The 21,659-nt window shown below is 41.6% G+C and overlaps 3 protein-coding genes across 5 annotated transcripts; 1 reads left to right on the top strand and 2 right to left on the bottom strand.

Moving 5' to 3' along the window:
* The first annotated feature begins 424 nt into the window (after nt 1–424).
* LOC101758765 (gamma-tubulin complex component 5) lies at nt 425–6,357 on the top strand. Of its 3 annotated transcripts, none has more exons than XM_004963023.4 (17): nt 425–793; nt 898–1,095; nt 1,197–1,457; nt 1,573–1,667; nt 1,927–2,089; nt 2,188–2,298; nt 2,814–3,956; nt 4,028–4,135; nt 4,260–4,359; nt 4,479–4,573; nt 4,658–4,822; nt 4,892–4,948; nt 5,029–5,100; nt 5,260–5,358; nt 5,431–5,562; nt 5,650–5,823; nt 5,937–6,357. In XM_004963023.4, the coding sequence occupies exons 2-17, from the start codon at nt 955–957 to the stop codon at nt 6,066–6,068; spliced, it is 3,048 nt and encodes a 1,015-aa protein (XP_004963080.1). In that variant the 5' UTR covers nt 425–793; nt 898–954; the 3' UTR covers nt 6,069–6,357. The 3 variants fall into 3 exon arrangements, with proteins under 3 accessions (XP_004963080.1, XP_004963079.1, XP_022681154.1); XM_004963022.4 differs by having other exon boundaries at nt 4,028–4,180; XM_022825419.1 differs by lacking the exons at nt 425–793; nt 898–1,095 and having other exon boundaries at nt 1,319–1,457; nt 1,536–1,667; nt 4,028–4,180.
* A 162-nt stretch (nt 6,358–6,519) lies between these two features.
* On the bottom strand, nt 6,520–14,870 carry LOC101758358 (MATH domain-containing protein At5g43560). The gene is made up of 13 exons (XM_004963021.3): nt 14,584–14,870; nt 13,635–13,870; nt 12,277–12,388; nt 11,335–11,423; nt 11,182–11,250; nt 10,945–11,074; nt 10,675–10,833; nt 10,218–10,581; nt 9,763–9,875; nt 9,289–9,436; nt 8,657–9,090; nt 8,449–8,587; nt 6,520–8,246 (listed from the first exon to the last, which is right to left on the bottom strand). The coding sequence occupies exons 2-13, from the start codon at nt 13,816–13,818 to the stop codon at nt 6,843–6,845; spliced, it is 3,345 nt and encodes a 1,114-aa protein (XP_004963078.1). The 5' UTR covers nt 13,819–13,870; nt 14,584–14,870; the 3' UTR covers nt 6,520–6,842.
* Nucleotides 14,871–16,653: 1,783 nt separating this feature from the next.
* LOC101757667 (calcineurin B-like protein 2) lies at nt 16,654–21,315 on the bottom strand. Its single transcript, XM_004963020.3, has 9 exons — nt 21,088–21,315; nt 20,736–20,959; nt 20,542–20,624; nt 20,388–20,447; nt 19,093–19,201; nt 18,754–18,806; nt 18,311–18,391; nt 17,618–17,730; nt 16,654–17,061 (listed from the first exon to the last, which is right to left on the bottom strand). The coding sequence occupies exons 2-9, from the start codon at nt 20,854–20,856 to the stop codon at nt 17,004–17,006; spliced, it is 678 nt and encodes a 225-aa protein (XP_004963077.1). The 5' UTR covers nt 20,857–20,959; nt 21,088–21,315; the 3' UTR covers nt 16,654–17,003.
* Between the last annotated feature and the right edge of the window lie 344 nt (nt 21,316–21,659).

Genomic DNA, 21,659 nt, shown 5'->3' with positions numbered 1-21,659 from the left:
GGTAACATATGTAGTAGTACTAATAATGATAACAAATAGCCAGGAGTTTATCGGGGTCAGCTGACCCGATGAACTTTGGTTAATTCAGTGGAAAATCATTGTTTAGCACCGAAAATCTCATCTGGGTTTGCCACTGCAAATAGCATCGCCCCAAGCATATTTAAAGCTGGCAAAGAAATCATGTCATGCAAATACATTTTCGAAGATAGAAGAATTTGCGAATATCATGTGACTGCAGTATATGGTACAACCATAAAACAAAATCGCAACTAGCCAAACAGAAAAGGAGAGGAGGGATTTGAAGTCGTTTTATATCATGTTTTAGCGCTCCTCCGATAATCTGTTTCTTAATTCGCATTAATCTATTTTTTTTTAACTTCCATGAAATTTGTGTTCAAAAAAAAATCTCGTAACAAAGTTTTTCAATTTGCCCGGCCGCCGCCTTCTTCCCCACCTCCGACTCCTCCTCCCGCCAGTGCCACCAGCCGCCGCAGCCCTCGCCCCTTCTCCCCTCCACGACGTGCTCCTCCCACCCGCCACAGCTCCCATCCCCCCGCGTGCCGCCGCTGCTCCGCTCAACCCAACCGTCGCCCCGGCCACCTTCTCGCGCCGCCGCACGCTCCATTCCCCAGCCGGGATCCGTCGACCGACCTCCACCACCTTCGTAGGCGCCTTTTCCTCCTCCTCCCCTGCAGACCTCCTCACCGCGGCCTTCGCCTAATGGCTTGGACTGGATTCGAGTAGAGTGGAGTGGAGTGGGGAGAGATCCATCCGGGCCTGATTTTCCATGCTGGTAAGCCCTAACTTGCTCCGATTCCTTCCCCATTCCGCCTAATTTTCCCTCTCTTCCTTGATTTAAGCAATCGATTCAGAATCCCTACTTTTGGAAACTTGCAGAATCCGCGGCACTAGCCGTCGTCGGGCGATCCCGTGCGGCCAGTAGTGGAACCAAGCATGGTTCTCCCACAACGAACCACGAGATTGGTGGATGGCGATGATGCCCAAAGCTTCGTGCAGAAGCTTCAGCTCAGCATCTCGAAGGGCCTTCCTCATGCGGTGCCAGTGCCAGCATTGAGAACAGATGAGCATGGACTGGTAGGTATTCCATGGCTTTGCAATATGATTGTTCGGTTCCGTGCTACACTTCGGCAAGTTGATGACCATCTGCTCATGCTGTGTCCTTGTGCCATTCGCAGGTTAAGGCTGTTTTCCAGGTGCTGCAAGGTTTCGAGACGTCCTTGCTCTATTGGGACTGTAATGTGCCTGGGTACCGTGAGAAGGCGGGGATATATGTGGCGCACCTGTCGCTAACTGGCCTCAGGTCTGTGCTGAGTCCACTCCTGTTTGCGGCGACATGCTTGAAGGAAGTGGAGCTCTTTGTTGGGAAGGTTAGGATGCGCAGTCATGGGATCCCGACGTTGGATGCGTTTGGTAGCTCAGTTGATTCTTGGCTTAAGGTGAGTTTTCATTTCAGGATGTGCATAGATTTCTTGAGGTTTGATTTTGTGTCATCTGAATAGATGGTATCTGTCCAGTCCAAAATTCCAATGACTGTTGCCATGTTAACGTCAGAGGCTCCGTGAAGCAGCTCTGAAGGAGGAAGAGCAGCAATTTATTTCGCTCAACAGGACTATAACGTTACTGGGATTAACCGATTCTATGTCAAGGTCGTACTTCACCGTGACACTTTGCTAAATTTCTTCCTCATTTGTATGTTCTCAGAGCTTTGTATACAAGTTTGTAATGTTTTACTAAACTAATGACTAGGTTAACTAGTGATGAAATACACATTGTTTTTAAAGAGGTCAACAATTGCGTGTAATGTGTGCTGGTGACAATTTTTATGTTGAATATAGCACATGGGTTTCTGATGTGCGTAGCACATTTTGTAACAATCAGTCACTCACTAAATAAAATCTCTTGCAGTTTATCTTCTGGAGCAGAACATTTGTATCAAGTTGTGCACGGAGCTGTGCCAGATGGCTTTTGGGATTCTGGTGCACAGATGGCATCTAGTGAAGTTTCAGTACATATTCTCAACCATCTCTTCAAGAAGTTAAATGAAGTCTGCCTTGTGGAAGATGGCGAGGTTGCAGCAAGATCCAGTTGTCTCAATATCTGTTTCTTTTTCAATCATTATTATTATAATGCTCACTACTTTGAATTTTTAACCCTTATACAATCCAGGGCGAACCATATCATATGCTGCTGGTGCTATTCGTTGGAAGCTTGCTACCTTATCTTCAGTGTCTTGATTCCTGGCTTTATGATGGTATCCTTGATGACCCTTATGAAGAGGTATTGAAGAAACAGTCCTTTATTACTTGTTTTTCATAGGAATTCATGTTACTGTGCTAAACACTACAAAAGTAGCTTGTCTGGTTTGATTGACTTTCTAGCTAAGTCCAATTTCATGATTATGTTGTGTGCCTTGAAGAGCTTAAGCATATATGACCATGATTATTTGGTGGGCAGGCAGAGATCCTGATCCTGTTCCATGTATATCTTGAAATCACACTTTCCATAGTTTTGCCAGAATAAGATGCTATTTGCATACCAAGTGGTCAGTTCTTTGCAGTATAAGGTTGTTGCTCTTGCAAGTTTGAAACGACCATTTCCTTCCCTATTATTTAGTTCTTCAACTGTTATAAACCCTTTGATTTATATCACACAGTTCTACATTGCCTTAATTATTACCAGCTTAACATAATCCTGTCGGGATTTGACGATGGATTCTGTTTAGTTTTTCTGATGTGTACCTTAATTTTTAAAGGTTCAACCTTTTCTAATTCAGTCATTTTTCTGTTCTCTAGATGTTCTTTTATGCAAATAGTGCAGTTACAATAGATCAGCCGGCGTTTTGGGAAATGAGCTATATGCTCAGAATAAGAGGTTCAAGAGCCGACAGTTCAACAGCTTCAGCTGATAATGAATCTATCAGGAAAAAAGAATCAAGCAACCAGGAATCAACTACTGCAGGAACTTGCTTGAAAGTGAACAATCAAGGTTGTCTGGATATATTATGCCCAGTGTTCTTGAAGGATATTGCAAGGGCCATTGTTTCTGCTGGAAAATCCTTTCAACTTGTTCAGCATGTTCAAGACGTGCATCAGATTCAAACTCATAAAGTTACATATGGGTCCAATGTTTGTCAGAATACTGATTGCAGTAGTCAACAGAAATTCTGGCCAGATACCTCAAGTTTAAGAATCCAAGATGGTCATCCAAAAAGTGAAGATGCTCTCGAAGAATCCACAAGTCAGTTCGGAAATGATTCTCGTGAAATGGGACTCTTAACCTTGTCTGAGATTTTCTTGATATGTCTATCTGGCCTGTTAGAAAATGGTGACCATGTTTATGAATATTTAAGAAGACCGCATGCTGATAATGTTCCAAATAATAAAACTTCTGTGGAAAGTGAGAGCAATGTACATGAAGCAAAGGATATATGTGCAGAGAACAGCACTGAGAAGAATTGGGTAAAGCTCCTTAAACATGCTACATCAGGAAGGAAATATGATGGTATGGAGAACAACATATCCAGAAACACTGTTATGGATAAGCCAATATTTGTCCCTGGTGACCCACAAGATGCATCTTCCAATGCAATAGAAGGGTGTTCCACTTTATCTTGTTATGAAAATCCAGCCATCACTGCTTGCAGAGAAGTGCTACTGAGCAATCCAAATTCTTGGAGTGAACTGAATATCTCTGAAAGCTTTCATCTCCCTCCATTGAATGACGGAGACATGCGAAGAGCTATATTTGCTGATGGACATTCTGTAGGAACTAGCACCAGTGGTGATACACAACCTACAACCTCTTTCCCCAGACTAGATGGCACTGATTATAAGTTTGGTTTCCATTTTGATGATTTGGAATATGTCCGCCAAGAAGATGACAGAAGGACCTTGGAGGACCTTTATGCATTTCCAACTCTTCTTCCTTGTGCAAAAGTAAGTCTTACATCTAGATTATAGTTTGTTATTCGTATTCCTAGTTATATCTCTAATCACATTCCCTTCAGGAAAATGTCCCTCTGTCGGAGATCTTACCAATGCAGAAAGATAGTACATTAGCGTCGAGAGTTCTGAAGTTTATTCAGAATATGAGTTTGAAAGATCCTCTTCAGCCAGTGAGTATCATCCAAGAATGCCTTTCCCAATGCATAAAGAGACAGGTTTGCTCAAAAATTATATTATATTCGTTTTCTTGTTAATCCATATTATAAAGGGCTTTTGCTTTTGTTCCCCTTTTAGGTGGATCACATTGGCAAGCAAATCCTGTTCAAGCTAATGGGTGAATGGAGATTAATGGATGAACTGTTTGTGTTACGTGCTATTTATTTGCTAGGATCAGGTGTGTCATCATTCAGCTTAAAAAAACCACCAAAAAAATGCTTACTTATGTTTCCCTCAAACTGCTGAAAATGAGTAAATAAATGAAATGTGATTATACTAATCCACTTGAGCCTTCAGGTGACCTGCTGCAGCAGTTTCTGATAACAATTTTTGATAAGCTTGATCGAGGGAGTTCCTGGGATGATGATTTTGAGTTGAATAATTTGTTGCAGGTGATTTGTGTGGCAAATTTACTATCTCATTGATAGTTTGGCTTCATCACTATTCAGTTTTCTTATATTAATCCTTTCGTGCAGGAATCCTTAAGAAACTCAGCTGACAAAATGCTTCTGACAGCACCAGATTCTTTAGTAGTTTCATTAGCAACACACAATGGTGAGGAAGGTGCATCAACTTCCAAAAAAGGCCGTGCACTTGGTTTTGGCATCGATGCTCTTGACATGCTTAATTTTACATATAAGGTATGCACCAAATGTGAACAAGCTTTATGTGCATTATTCTTGTATTTTTATGTATTTTTGTAATGGCAGGTGTCTTGGCCTCTTGATTTAATTGTTAATACAGAGGCACTGAAGAAGTATAATCAGGTAATGTCTTACTTTCTACTGTAAGTATCAGGCAGGGTCCCATATTTACTAATGCCTTTGGTCATTTTGCTGTTTTCTAGGTTATGGGATTCTTACTGAAGGTCAAGCGGGCAAAGTTTGTTTTGGATGAAACCCGAAAGTGGATGTGGAAGGTACTGGTCCATATGAGTTTTGTGTGTTTTGCTTATCATGCCATAGTACCCTTTGTTGTAAATTCTCTTTTGATGAAGTTGGAGAAGTTATAGATTGATATGTTGTTGTCTAGAATGACAACTTAATTGCCACAAAATCAATCATTTTTCTGTTGGCAGGCCAGAGGCAGAACTGCACATAATTTCAAACAACACTTGATTGTAGCACAGAAGCTCCTCCATTTTGTCGAAGCGTTCCATCAGTACGTCATGGACCGAGTGAGTTTGAAATATGTTTGGTTACTCCGTTCAACCATTGTATGTCTTGTACTCATGGCAATCTTTGAGTAGGTATATCATAGTGCATGGACCGAACTTTGTGATGGCATGGCATCTGCTACTACGTTGGATGAAGTTATGGAAGTTCATGAGGCATATCTTTCATCTATTCAGCGACAATGCTTTGTGGCCTCTGATAAATTGGTAAGCATCTTGCCATTCTAATATGAATCAATACATCATTCCATTATTTAAATTTGGATAAGAATGCTTGTTGCCTGTGTTTTTCAGTGGGCCCTCATTGCCAGTCGAGTTAAGACTATTCTTGGATTAGCTCTCGATTTTCACAACGTAGAACAGACTCTCAGTACTGGTGGGACTGCTCCAGCTGTGAGGACACGATGCGAGATGGAAATCGATCGGATTGAGAAGCAATTTGATGAGTGTGTCGTATTTCTCCTGAGGGTAGGTTTCTAAATCCTCTTGCTACGTTAGTAAAAGATTGATCGTCTGTAATGGCAGCTATACAGGATCTTTACCTTTAGATGCACTAATTCTGATTTTTATGTCCGTTGCAGATCCTTTCTTTCAAGCTGAATGTGGGTCATTTTCCCCATCTTGCGGATCTAGTGACAAGAATCAATTACAATCACTATTTCATGTCAGATAATGGGAGCTTCTCAGCTATTCCTGGGTCCCGGCCACGGTAGCAGTTGAGCAGCACGTACACGGATGGTGGTACTCTCCATTAGTGAAGAATGTATATTCCAGAGTTTTGTGTCTTAAAGAGTTGTTTTTTAGAGGGGGATACCAGAGTTGTGTTTTGTTAAACTCAAGATTTGGATTTTCGAGTGCTATTGTTTAGAGAGGCAAAGATACGTCTCCCAGTTTGGGTTCAAATCCTTTACACAAGTTTAGGTTCAAAGTGAAAAAAAAAGTGTTGTCAGAACATTGCTTTCGTATTTCCTTCAAAAATTGAAAGCACGAAAATTTTGATCCTATAACATTCTACTACTTCACAGCTTGTCCATGTTTATATCATCAACCATATCTCCAAAATCTTCAGAAGCTCAGATATTAGCAAGGACAAAGAATCAGCATGCGAGATTTAAGGGTTTATGTCGCTATGTCCATAGGATGGTTCCAGAATGTACAGAATAATTGAAGAGACATATTCCCTATCATTAATGCATCAGCTTAAGCACTGGCATTGCTTTAAAAAGCCGCTCTACCATTGCTTGCATCGTCCACATTTCGCAAATGCGATTGACTAGATTTACCAGACCATTTTAACCTACTTAGATTCATTACCATCGGGCAAAACTGATCTATAGAAAGTAAGGGGAAAAGATATAACTATTGAATAAGGAAACTGAGGAACCATCTTTATATGACTGCTATGGGAACTATTACAATTACACTCAGCTCAGAAGCGAACAGCATGGACTCACCACACATTATTACCAATGCAATCACTAAAATTCTCAGTGCCCATTGGCAGGGCGATAGGATGGGTATCTGCTTACTCCATTCACCGGGAAATCCTGCGGCTGATAGGTGTAGCCACTTGCGTCCGACATGAAACTAGTCATGGAGATGTCAGAGCTGTATTGCCACTGGTTCATCATCAGATCATCAAACTGGCTGCTGTTGGAGTAAGAAGGGAGATCGAAGTGTGAATAACTCCGGTCCCTAAGCCCTCGAGGAGCACTGCTCAATGGGCTATAAAACCTTGGAGGCTCGTCATCAAAGTATGGCTCGGACTGATCCAACAGGTATGGCTCACCAAACAAGCCATAATCAGGTGTGCTGGCATCATTGGGCATAGAGAATTGTTGAGCGAATCCAGGTCGAAGAACCCTTCTCCTTTCGCTCTGCTCCTCGTCCAGCAAGTCATTGATGATGTCTAGGTGTGGGAACTCATCAGCAACCAGGCCTTGCGGTTGATAAGGAGTAAATCTGGTAGAAATTTCTGACAACAGCTGCCTGCTTCGTGATCTACCATTCAAATTGAGCTTCGCAATCTCACTTCTGATGTTTGAACTCGACGGAGCACAATCACTACTGTTACTGATGCTGCTGCTGCTTGTTGCTTGCTGTGAGCTCTGTTCTCTGCACTGATACTGGTTCAGTGACTCGGGCTTGACAGTGCCAAATGTGAACCCAGGTTTCAATGATGTTTCCTCTTTACCAGACAAGGTTTCTGATGACAGAATGGAAGGTTGTGATGTAAATATTGGTTGCGAATGTGCAACTCCTTGCTCCGATGAACCTGGCTGGTGTGTGAAACTGCTTCCACCAGCAGAACTTGTCTGCATCATGGCATTGCGATATGTTCGTGACCGGGGAATGAAGCTAGGAGCATTAGCCGAGGGCTCATTTCCCAACCGTCCGACCGCACTCATTGAACGAGAAAGAAGTGGTACACTCTGAGATGTTGAAGTAACTGGTGTACTTTGTTTTCCTGCAGGGACTTGCGGGGCACTCAAGGGCCTTGATACTGTAACGGCCTGGGTTGTTGCACTGCCATCCAGGGAAGCCTGTTTCTGCGCTTCCGATTTGGATTGTATAGGCACCTGCAGGGGTCTACTTGCAATTGGAAACGACTTCTCATGGTGGGTCGCAGGACTGGACAGAGGTCCTTTATTTGATAGTGACTGAGCTGCCGGGGTTGGACTGACACCTGCTGTCGTAGTGCCAGTCACAGCACCCGAAGCTTGGCTTGCACGGTAATTCGAACTATTGGTGCTTTGCTGGGATACGTTAGGTTGCTTCTTAGCAGGGCTCACAGATGAAAAGGAAGACTCTGCCATTCTTGACTTGGAGGGGCTCATGACATCAACATGCCGTTGTGCATGTTGCTTCCTCTGCGAGACAACTTTATCATCCTGCAATGAATCAACTTTCATGCTTATTCAATCAAGTGGAACACACAAAAAGATTCATGCAAAAATCAAGAGAAGGCTATTTTTAACACCTTTATCTTAGAATTGATTGCTTTATGGTGCATTTCCCAGTAAAGACACGAACATCATAAAGTAAAAGGTCTGGAGGCCGGTATTATCTGAGACATCCAAGAAAGTCATGTACCTCAGATTCATGTCTAGCATCCTTGGAGTTGACAGAAGCATTGCTGCCAGATCCTACAAAACCATTATACACTGAGTTTGGTCCGCCTTGTCCAAGTCCTGCCCGTGTATCAGTATCCTTATTCCTCCGGTTGTTTCCCCTGAATCACAATGCAGCATGATAAATACCAAGTAACAGTATGATAGGTGAAAATACAAGTGAAATATACCTATTTGATGAGGATCTGACATTTGTCCAGGCACCTCCTGATCCATTCAAGATAACTGAAGGAACTGAGTCTGACGAACAAGTTGATGAGCTATCATCCACAAAAGAGGTCCGCTTCCCTGCTTGGTCATTTTGCACCTCACCACTTCCAGGTACAGTGGCTTGAGTTTCTGAAGCATCTGTCTCCCAATTAACAGGGCTAGATTCACGCTCTTCAATATCAACATGAAGTGCATCTGAATTATCATCTCTGTTATCAGACATATCAGAGACTTCTTCAGGGTTGTCAGCATTCGAGGACATTTCTTCTGCTTGTCCAGAGAAATCATCCAGAATCCTATCATCAGATGGACTGCTGTCCATAAGTATTTCCTTGATGTCAGACTTGCCATTTTTTCCTTTATTACTTTTTCGACTGTTTTTCTTCTGTTTTGCCTGGAGAATGGAGTACACTTAACATTATAGAAGTCCACAACAAGTGCAAAGAGGATAACACAGAATCATGTCAAACACACTGGTATCAGCAGTGAGGACACAGAAGACAACACACCATCTATAATTTCATATAATAAACAAATGAAACAAACAAGAAAGGAGAGCATGACAGGAGAATTTTTTTCAATAGATATTAACCTGCTTTTTCTTGGCACGTTTTTCCTTTTCAGCGGCACTACGCTTTGCCTTAAGTTCAATTTCAGCTAGCCCAGCAGCTTCTTCTTCACGAATCAGCTCCTCTTGGCGTTTCAAAGCCACTGCCTCTTGGTATGCTACTTCTATTCGGCTGTTTCAAGACATTACATGAAGATGAGCATGCAAGGCCATAGCAAAAGTGGGATTTGAATTTACGTATTTCATCAGAAGATTTATGTTTTTCCAAATAAAAGAATTCTAAAACATATTCATCAAAAGATGAAAAAAAAAGGTTTGGCAGCGCACATATGGGAAATACAACTTGTGCAGTGATGTGATAACATATTAAAAAAGCAACATCTGAAAAGGCATATACATCAAGCGATGCATGAAAAATTTTGGGAACCACCATTTACGTTGTTGACCCATGCTATGTATTTGTCAAGCAAAATAACATTGAAGTAGAAAGTTTGATACCTGAATATATGAGCTAAGGCAAAAAGCTCCAATGTCTTCCAGCCTAGTTCTATAAGCCGTCTATCATCACGCTCAATAGAATCTTTGTTGAATTCCTCACCTGAGCTGCCATCCTGTAATATGAATATTATTAGGGATCCATACATAAAAGTAGAATGAAGTCAATGAAGACATACACTGTGTACTGCATATAGCATCTCTTCATTTTTTGGGTTAGTACCTCACTAAGACACAAGTCATATCAAAGCATTATAACATAGGAATGTTTAGTTCATTTTGTGCAAGTAACTTTGCATTTAATATGGAAAAAACACAAACTTTAATTTTTAATTAAATGTGAAAAAATATATCTGTAGTTAGCTATATTCTAGTGAACTGCCCATAAGACGAGACATTATAGGATAGATATTAACATCACAAACCAATGTCTAAATGGTCAAAAATAAAATGCACACCTTTGTACGGTTCTGTGAACTTTTATCATCTTTTGTGGGCAACGGTTGATGTGGCAGTGTGTCCAATGCAGCTCTTTCAAGCAAAACTATCACATCATCAGCCAAAACAAACATGTCCTGATCAATAAGTACCATTGGAGTGCTTCGAGCATCTGTCTCTGTTAGTTTCGGTATCCCCTTTTTGTTCTTGCTCTGGTATTCAAGAGCCTTCAGTCCACTATATAGCGAGTCAATTACCAAGGTTGATGTAACTTCTTTCTCTATAAAGAAGTGCTTCACTAGAACTTTCAATATAGTGTCAGTCTTTTCCCTTGTCATGTGTCGCCGCACACTTGGATCCATCGCTAGCCAGAATGCGCTGAAACTGCAATTTTCACCAAAAACAAGTATTAAAAAAAGGTATTGGAAATGAGCCTGGTCGTAGAACACCAATGTGCCATTTGGAGGTTTATCTAACCTGGACCACCTCAGTTTATCCTCAATCAACCTACTAAGCTTGCTTCTTCTTTCATCAATAAAGCGTCGGCAAATTTGTTCCACATTTGATAGATACACCCTAATTAGTTCCCTTCGGTACTGGCCGTCAAGGCAACGGAATGGACGGTCTGCCTTCTCCCTCAAATATTAGAATGCAGAAGCAGAAATGGTTATGCAAAGTAAATAGATACTTCCTGCTTGCAATTGACTGATAGTAGCATTAAATGTATGACCCACAGGAAACAGATACCTGATAACTTGAACTTGAGCTTTGATGGTAAGAACATCCTCAACAACGAAGCCATCATTTAACTTTGATAGCTCCATAAACTTTTTCCACCCCCAATCATGTTCTTTCTTCCAAAATCGGTGCAGTGTATCTGAAATACTACTTCCTTTAAACTCCAATGGCAGAGAAGCCAAGCAAAAAGATTGCTATTTTAGCTCTAGGCACTAGCCAAACCAGATAATAGTTCATCGAACTCACCAGAATACTTGGACTTCTTAGGGTCTCTATTAATTACAGCTATTGTAAATTGTGCGAAGTGACTCCATCCTGAATAAAAGCAAATCATATTGAAGATCATGATAGCCACGAAGTGAAGTGTGTCAAACACAATGCATCCAACTTTGCATCTACCTGGGAGTAGTTTATCATGGTTCGCAACACAAAGAAAGAGAGAGAGGTGATTGCAAACATCACATCCTTGTGGATAGATTAAGATATACCTGAAAATCAACTAACAGATCTCAAGACATGGTGCAGAAGAAAGGTTTTGAGCATATAAATCGAAAGAAAATAATGCATCAGATTCAAAAGGACATATAGCAAACAAAAAATAGCAAAAATTAAAATAAACAATAGCTCAGTCCTACTCCATGTGGTTGTTCAATAAAAAACAGGGCAAACACTGACATTTTTCTTCTTCTCAGTGTGTAAGAAGACATGAAATAGAAGCTCATAAAAGGAAATTAAAAGCATATTGAATACAGTATGCTCCAGATTCCAGAAACTAAGTAATTTTAGCTTCAGTGAAGCCAGAAGTATTTATATTTACATAAGAAACATGCCAAGAGAATTGGATACAAATAGCTTTTTTTTTTTTGAAAAAGAGATGCAACAGTCTCTCCATGGCAATAAAAGCCAGTACTACTACTATTTGCTGACCAAAACACAGATTGCCATGGTCAGGCAGAACAATGATTACTGCTAAATTGATCTGCTACCATTAAGTTCAACTGCTGAAGGATGCAGGGTCACTGTGGTACCTAATAAACTTAGTATTCACAAGGTCATCCGTGCTCAAGACTATAGTCTCTTTTCAAATCACTTCTCAAATGGCCACCATTCAGAATTTGCAGTTCAAACAGAACATGTTGTGCTCTCTCAATAGATTCATTTGTGCCCACACCTTTTCTACTTAATAGAAATTGTTGCAAAATCATTTGGAAACTAACAGCCAAATCACACCTAGCAGGCTAGTAAGAAGCACAGATACAGGACAATAGATATATGTTTGCAGTATAAGAAAGTATAAAAAAGGAAATAGTGAGTCCAATAAATGCTCATACGAAGACCTACCACTTAAATCCACCAACATCAAAGGAATTACTCCTTAGCTCTCTCTTGTTGATTTGAGAGAAATTATCAATTCTCCATGTAAACTTCCCATAAAGTTCAGAAGGCCTTGGTCCTACACAAGACAATTGAATTGACAGGTAAAGCGCCAATTGATGCCAAAATCTTTAAATATGATGACATATCACACAAATCAGCTTATCGGAATCATGTAACCCAGCAGAATGTTCAAAAAGCTATGTAATAATCATCTCACCTTAATTACAAGGCGAGTCAAGAAATAACATGTCCAACTCAGTGATGTCAACACATAAAAAAGCCACGTAGTTTTATACTGCAAGTCTATTTTAAAATAAGCACCGCCTAGATTCCAGCTTTTTAGAGCAGTGAACTACAATGCCTTGACTGCAACAGAACTAGTTGGCAGCATGACCCCCATAGCAGCCATGATTTGTAGCAGGAGCAGCAACCATTCATCTGGTAAAGTAATGGCTTGAGCATAACGTTGGTAGATTAGGCCTAGGTATAGTGTTACGTGCCACGACTTTTCTCAAGTAAGAAATATGCACTTCCCAAAGAGCAGTTTATTAAAAGTAAAACGGATTAACCTCAGATTGTCACTAGCTTTGTTTTTTCCCTGGCTAAGCTTATCTAGATTTTTTTTCCCTTTTGCATAGGGAAACTATCCCTAATGTTATTGCCTCCCTTCAGATAAAACGGATTAACCTTCATATTGTCATTAGCTTTGTTTTTTTCCCTGGCTAAGCTTATCTAGATTTTTTTCCCATTTTGTATAGGGAAACTATCCCTAATGTTATTACCTCCCTTCAGATGAGACAGGAGGGAACAAATCCCCGTTTCTGTCTCAAGGGAAGGGCAGTGACCGGGATTCAAACTTACATATTCAGCATGGTGCTAACTAGTTTTAAAGAAAAAGGTTCGGGAAGGGCGTTGAAGCACTTGTTCGACATGTAAAATACATAGTTTCACAGTTAGCCAAACCTATTTCCAACGTCCAGGTTCAGCAAGCAGCTAGTTATCCTAAGCCTAAAATAAATAACCCAAATGACTGTAGTGACCACTGTACTCCCCGAAGACAATACAAGTATCTAAGTCATCATTCATACTACTGCATGGGCAATTAATAAGACTGCAATGAATCATATCATACGTACATAGTTTAAGTAGTACTGTAACCAAATTAGTTGAGACCCTTTTATGGAACAGTGTAATTAAAAATGGAGAGTTTTTAGCTGGTTTACAGAGGACCGTAACATCAGGAGGAAGACTAGAAAGACCTAGCTTAAAAGCATTTGCAAAGCAGAAATACAAACAAATGTGAGATGAGTTGGACAACATACCACAATCATCATCATCAGTGTCTGAGTAAGCTGGTGAGGTGGATGGCGTCCCATTCTCAACTTGTTCACTTGACCTCCACTCAGCTAAAGAATCCCCGGAATGGCTCTGCTGATCACTTGGCATCTCTTCAGTTGATGAGGATCTACCATCCCCAGCATTGTCCTCAATCAAAGTGCCAGCCATTACTCTATCACCTCAAGAAGTGCAGATATTTTCACACTCAACCTTTTCCTTCCTGCAGTGTCATGAAACTAGATCATAAGTCTTGGTTTCGGTAGATGACCAAAAATACAAGAAAGGGATATTCAAAAGTGAGGCTAGTCGATGGGTTCCCAAGACAGAAAGTTTTTAGACAGGACAAGCAATTGCTAACTAGTCGGTCTGTAGAACCCATGCCTCATGCATCTCGTGCCCAGTGGCCGCAAAAGCGTGCATGGTACCAAGCAGCCATTGGAGAAAACAATAGAAACGGTGATTGAACCACTCGAATCACATGGGCACTCCAGACGCCACCGAAGCAAAAACTAACATCCAGAATAGCAAAATCCTGTCACAGGAATTATGTCCAGATCCCAGGAACACCATTCTCAACCCGTACAACCTCTAATTCCCAGCTGAAGTAACGACGCTAATCCCAAAGTAGTAATAATCCAGTGCCGCGCGGACTGTAGGCCTTCGCGGTATTAAATCATATATATACATCGAAGGTGGATTATTTTCCTACGCAAGGAAAACAAAAAAACTGCAGCTCCCTCCTAAGACTATCACGAAGGGAACGAATTGACTGGAAGTCTGGAACCAGACCCAACCAACCCAACCCAATCCATTTCAATCCAATCTAAGCGCACGCCGGAACCGTCACGCGCGGGACCCCGGCCTACCGGACCGAAGGAACCGTCGCCGCCTCCGTCCAACTAGATCGGTGAGGAACCGCGCCGCAATGCTCACCTGCCCGGGAAATCCCCCGATTCAGCTCGGATCTGACCCCCCACGGGGGAGGCCGCCCCTCGCGTCGCGCGTGCGTCGCCCGCGCCCGGCGCGGAGATCGAGCGCTCCGTCCTCCCTCCCGCTCGTCGTCGGCGGCGGCGGCGGAGGCGGTGGAGGGGGCGGCGGCGTGCGCGTGCGCCCTAGTCGAGTCGGAGAGGGTGGAAGGGGGGGAGGTGTGGTGGAATGGAGTCGGGGAGGCTGGCTGTTGAATAATCGGATCGGGTTTAGGTTTAGCCCCCTTCCCTCTCCGTAGGCTGCTAGCCTAGGCTTACTTCGCCTCATTCGTCATTTCGTCTTGGCTGTGCCAGAGTTATTTATAGGGGGCAGTTATTTAAAACGGTGGATAATTATCTACCTGGTGTTTTAGCAGTGACTAATATAACTTGATATATATATACATTTCTGATTAGTACTGGACAATAAAGGATATCATGGATAGATCCAATGATAATATACGATTTAGATGACACGTGGCATAACCCGATACAATAAGTGTCCATCGTTAACGTATATTGCTTGTAACGTCAAACCCACGTACTTACATATGTGGAAGAAGGAAGTAGTTAGCAGTTTTCCCTTTTTTTTCACTTTTGCATCATTGTCCTTAGTGTTCCTTAAACGTCGTTTAAGGGACAATGGTGCATGCAAAACAAGTTATTTCTTAAAGTAGGGTACTGGAGTAAGTATCTTTGCATGACATAAATAAATGGTAATAGGTTCATCATGAAAAAATATTTTATAGTACATACTATCTCTATTCGCTAATAGTTATTCACTAATATATAATACCTAATGAATCAATGTTTTTTCCATGATGATAGTTATTGACATGGTAATAAATAACATTGCTTCGCCCTTAAATAGTGGCGAGGAGGCAAATAATGGCAAACGTGATGCTATCCTTTGGTGAAAAACAGGAAACAAACAAAGTAAGATTGACAACTGAGAATAAACGGGAGAATAGATGTAAATCATGATGAAGCAATCTTTCAATTTATTAAAACATACCGGGTCAGTTCATTGGTATATTTCTTAAATCGTGATCTTTCGGTGTTTGAAACCATTTTTTTCATTTGTTTTCATGAGGTAATATAGGGAAGTTGTGCAATTATCTTTATAAAGATATAAAATTAATGTTACTAGATTAATCGTGATAATTATTATATATAATACATACATCTTCTACTTACTGGTGATGGGATCATCAGAGTTGGAGTAATAATTTCTTTCAATAACTACTCCCTCCATCCCAAATTACTATTCGTTTTGGCTTTTCCAAGTATATAACTTTTGTGATGCATCTAGATATACGAAATGTCTATATACGTAGCAAATGCTATGCACCTAGAAAAGCCAAAAATGAATAGTAATTTAGGACAAAGAAAATAGTTGAGTAGGATATCCCAATATCTCATTTATTATTTTTGGAAGAGTTAATTTTGCAATTCCCCAATAATCTTATCCCAGTCCAACTACCGTATTGGGAGAGTCACAACTCCCCCTTTATTTTAGAAGAGTTGGGAGTGGATTATTGATTTATCCCAATAATTATTAGGAAAAAGGAAAGAGGATCTGCTGGAGCACTAATTTTTTACGAACACTACCAATCATCTAGTTACGAACACTCCCAATCATCTAGTTAGATTGGGAAGGCAGCACTAATTTTTTTTACGAACACTCCCAATCATCTAGTTACGAACACTCCCAATCATCTAGTTAGATTGGGAAGGCAGCACTAATTTTTTACGAACACTCCCAATCATCTAGTTAGGTTGGGAAAGGAAGGATACTCAAGGGCAGCGCAGCGCTAGGGTTTGTCTTTTTTTCTCTCGCTACTAGGTGTCTCCTACTCTTTTTTCTAATATATGTTGTTTATATGATGTTTACTAGCTCGCTCAAAACTCGGCAAATACCTATAAAGTCGGCAAAAGCAGGGCACTCATAAAAAAAATCCGGTGAAAGCATGATAGAATCTATTTCGTGAAGCATCACAAGCATATTATGAAGAAAAAAAAATGAAAGCAGACATCCTTCACCCAAAAACTTTCTGCCCCAGGTACTGCATTGCAAACTAGAACTGAGAACAACTTAAATCCTTAAAGCACTGTTTCTATCCTGTACAGAAGCTCCAGAGAACCGGATCCGATTGCGGGCCAGCCAAAAGACCAAAAAGGAAAATTCGGACGATGCTACATCTTATCCAAGCGCATCAAGACATCCAAATGAACGAAACAAGGTTGACGAAAGATTCGAGTTCTCGAATCCCACATGCAACATCCTTAGCACTACAATCTCTGTCAATACAACAACCCAACATTGCAAACCATATCAAAATCCCTCCAGCATAGCTTCTGATGTTCATTTTGGAAACTCCAACAATCTCAGTTGTCATCAACTTGAGAATGAAAGACAAAGCTTGGAAATGTAGTGGTGATGTCCCTGTCCAAATATGTCAATACATGCTTGTGAGATACTTCAAGAAAAGACAAGGGAACTAGGCTATGAATTGGCAGAGAATCATATATTATTCGTGGGAGCCCGAAAGGGAAATCCAAAAATAATGTACAAATAAACCAATTTAAAGCACAATGCATTTCTGGACCTAACACTATTAAACTAAAGCTTCAGCATATTTTCTAAGAGAAATTGAAACAATCCAGAAGCACATCAACAAATAAGGCATGGATTTCCAAGTACATCAACTACGACACAACTACTAAGATCCACTAGAGGGATGGGATGGATCCCACTACCTCTCCGTACAGGCAGCAAATTTGTGTACCACAAATCTTACCACTACTTAGAAAAAAATCACGTCATTTAATAACACCAGTAAACTATTTGATGATCTCAATTATCAAGTTGAAAATGTCAAGTTTGGAAAATTAGTTAAGTGCATTGTGACCAAACTTTTAAGGTAAACATAAGTCACAAACTACACCAAAAAAAGGAAAGAGAGAATAGTTTGATAAGCACAGCAAAGAAGGTTTCTTACTTAAGGTACTGGAGTGTCATGTTCTTCAGCAAAGAAGGATGCCTAACAACAAGATTGCGCCACTCTTCTTTGTCAATCCTTCCATCATGCTTTGTGTCAGCCTCCTCAAATGTCTTATAATAAGAAAAGAAAAGAAAATTGAGCAGTGGAAGTTAAAATCAGCAAGCAACAAGATGGCAATCTGATTATGTGTTATGCTATGCCAAACCCATTGAAGCCATCACAACAGCAGGGTACAGAGCAGCAAGAAAGCAATAGGGAATATCCACTATCAAATTGATATATTGAAGCATGTAACCGTACACAATAAATAATGAATGCTAATGCATTTCCACCGAGGATGTAACATTCAACCACAACAATAACTATAATATTAAATATGGTAGAATGTGCACATTCAATTTGATTTGCCTACTCCTGCACCATCTTGTGGACTCAAACAAATAGGAAAGACAGTAGATCTTGACCATTGTGCCATCACATATTATTCAATATATGCTTGCCATCAAGGCTCTTGGTTTACCACAATGCTCGCATACGCTCAATTGAAAATGAAAAGTATGAAACAGTATTTTGTAGTTGAACACAGGAAGGTTCATAACATTCCAGGGCATGAAAAAATTGACTCTATAGCAGACATACTAGACTCTATAGCCAAAGTGGATATACGTAAAATGCTAAACATTAGCAGACCTTGTCAATTATGCTCTCTACAATTTCATCAGAAAGATTCATTCCTGACTCAGCAAGTGTTGCAACAACCATCTGCTTAACCTGATAGACAAACACAATAAATTATTAAGGCCATGACTACAAAAGAAAGAATAACTTAACCAAAAGGAAACATTTCTTAAGCAAAAAAGGTATTTCAACAAAAAGGGAAAGAATTCAACCAAGACAGCAATTCTTGAAAATTGAATGCATTTGCGTTTTCACTTGGTTAATCCTCAAGAAAAAAATCTCATAAAATATGCCAAAAAGACAACCGAAATTCTCCTGTATCCTGTTATTAAACAAACTAGCATTATTTAACCTGCTACCCCATGATATGAGGTTTTAATGATGTACCATGTTTAAGCTGACCTCTACATAATAGCTAACTCCTAAAATGCAAAACCCAATCCACAGTTTCATACCTCTTGTCTCTCAATGTACCCTTGTTGCTTGAGATCATATAGTCGGAATGAAACTGCAACAATGATATGAGCTTTTTCAGATTTTTTTAAAAAAACAATAGTGGAAAAGCAAGAGTTTCAAGTAAAAAGTAGATTGTTACCTCGACTCTAACATAAATTCAATTCATTATTAAGAAATTGTTGATTAGATTAGGCATCGGTGAATCCTTGTATATCCAATATTTGAATAAGTATTTCATATAAGCTTTAAGTTATTGTGGTTAATTATGTGATTTAGAGCTTGGATTGAATACTTGTAGTCAAGAACCAAATTGCTATCTACAAGACATCGGAACTCACAATCAATTTTCTCATCAAGGGGGGCATTAGGATGAAATACTGAGAGAGCACGGGCAAATTCTTCAAATCCTAGAATTCCATTGTGCTTTGTGTCAAACAAGTCAAAGACCTGCAAAAAAATCCAGGAAAATATTAAGGACAAGATAAACAATTACGTCAGCAGCTGAAAGCAAGATTACGGCAGTTTTTCGTGCATCGTATTTTTATACACAGAACATGGTTATAAACATCTGTAGCTTCCATTGATAGATATTCCACATAAGTTCCCATGTCTAACATTCAATAGCATGAATTGATTTGAATGACTTTCGAGTTTCAAGTGATATGCACAAATGTTTCACAAGATGCACATGAATCATGAAAGACAAGAACCCAAATGGTAGATACAACTCCGAAGAAGAAAGAAGCATGCCAGGTAAATTAGTAGACATACATACAAAAATATTTTATTCAGGACACCATGCTGAATTAAATAAACCATCTAAATGTATATGCATGGTCTGGCACACAGCACACTAGGTATTGCATTGCATAAGATATTCCTGTAGATAGCAACATAGACAAAGTCATAACACAAGCTATCCAGTTAAGGAACACATTTGTTCAGCTTCCATTTAGATATACAGCTACAGTGCATTTTGTGACACACATGCGTTGAATGAGGATACTGGGGAAAGTTTCACTTCGCAACATCAGAAGGTGCTATTAAATAGGCACAATATGCAAGAAAAGGAGCATCTAGAAATTACTGCTAAAATTTTTGGAATTAGATCTATATGGAAATAGGCACAATGTGTTGAATTCATGATGATTTAAAGGGGAAAAAGTGAAGATTAGGCAACCACAAACTGAAACATAGAACATGGTCATTTTGGTTAAAGGAAAGGGTGGCAAACGACACGGATGTGGGGCCCAGGATTAAGCAGGCACTAAATCACGACTCACGTGCGGCGGACCCTAAACCGAATATAGATAAAAAGTATATATCATCCATAGATGACTAACCGTTGGCTGAGCTCATTTAGGAAGATGATTGGCGGGAAAGCACAAGTAACGGTAAACCCTTAAACCAAAACAGATAACTGAGGATAAGACCGCATGACCCTGAGTAGGCAAAACTATTCCACAGGAGTCAACTATATACACCCATAAGCATTCCACAGTGTTCATCACCCACGCAGCATTAGCTATCCAACAACAATTCCCAAAAATGCAAGCGCAGAACATACAAAGCATGTAATGGTAACACGGAGCAGCACACAATAGTGAACGATGTGCAATTAATGAAGACTTACGCGGTCGGCGAAGAGGCTCTCCTTCTTGCTAGTCTTGAACAATGCCAACTGAAACTCCTCCTGTGCAGAGGCGGCCGACAAGAACAGCGTCTCAGCATTGTTACATACATATGAACTAAGCTAAGCAGCAAATCGAGCTCGCGGCACAACTGACCTTGTTAATCAGGCCGTCATCGATGACGGCGCTGCTAATCTTCTTGAACAGCTCGTACAGCGCCTCGACCTCGCTCACGCTGACTGCAGGGGAAGAGCACAGCCAACCCAAACCCACCCAGGCGCGGGCGTCAATTCCCACCCCGTACGCAGGTGCGAAATGGAACAACGAGAGCAAGGGAGAAGCGGGCTTACAGACGGTCTCCCTCGCGAGGACCTGGGGGTCCTCGAGCCCCCGCGGCTGCTTGAGCTCGACGTCGCAGCACTTGAGCAGGACCGCGAGCAGCTGCCTCACCCCGTCCAGGCACTGCACCATGATATTGCCCCCCACCCTCGCCGCCGGCTCCCACCCGCACGCCGCCTCCTCCGCACGCTACTCAACGCGCCCCATCTCGCGGGCCCGCGCGGAGGGTTCGGTCCTGCGGCGAGAATCGAGCACCACCGGATCAACCAATCGACCGAGTAATCGCCCAACCAACCAGCCAGTCCCGAACCCGGATCGCCCACGCGCGGGATTGCGGGAGGGAGAGAATTCCGAGGGGCGTACCTCGAGGGAGAGTGTGGGAATGGGGGAGCGCGATCCTCTCCGGCGGCGGCGCGGGGGTTGGGGGCCAGGGCGCGGCGGGGATCGGAGGGGGAGGGCAATGCAATCGCGACGGGGAGGGGGGAATGGGCTCTGGCTGGGCTCGGCTCCTCTCTTCTCTTCGTCGTCGGTGTCGTGCCGCGCGCGAGGGATATGCGGTGTGCGCTCGTGCCGCGCGTGTTCCACCCCGCTCTCTCCCTCTCCCTCCCTCTCTCGTCTCGGGGGCTTGGCGTTCCCGTTTCGGGCTCATCATTGGGGCGTGGGCCCGGTCGTCGCGAGCGATGGCGAGGTGGGCCCCACCAGGTGCCTCTCACGGCGACCCGCCGCTCTGCGTACGCCGTACGGGACGAATGGGGAGGTCCGGTTGTCCATCCGTCCACCGCTGGCAGCTCCTCTGCTCCTCACCCGTGGAGTGCTGTTTTTTCTCTTCTTTTTTTTTCCATTTTACTCGGAAAATAGATGGATGAAATTTACTAGAAATGAGCGTAGAATGGGTATGTGGATTTACACGTGCTTGCAACCTGCGGTTCTGTAAC

This window comes from Setaria italica, chromosome III, assembly GCF_000263155.2.
Source record: "Setaria italica strain Yugu1 chromosome III, Setaria_italica_v2.0, whole genome shotgun sequence".
NCBI lineage: Eukaryota > Viridiplantae > Streptophyta > Magnoliopsida > Poales > Poaceae > Setaria > Setaria italica.
The sequence above is the reverse complement of the archived record's forward strand: the minus strand, read 5'-3'. Positions and strand labels throughout refer to the sequence as shown.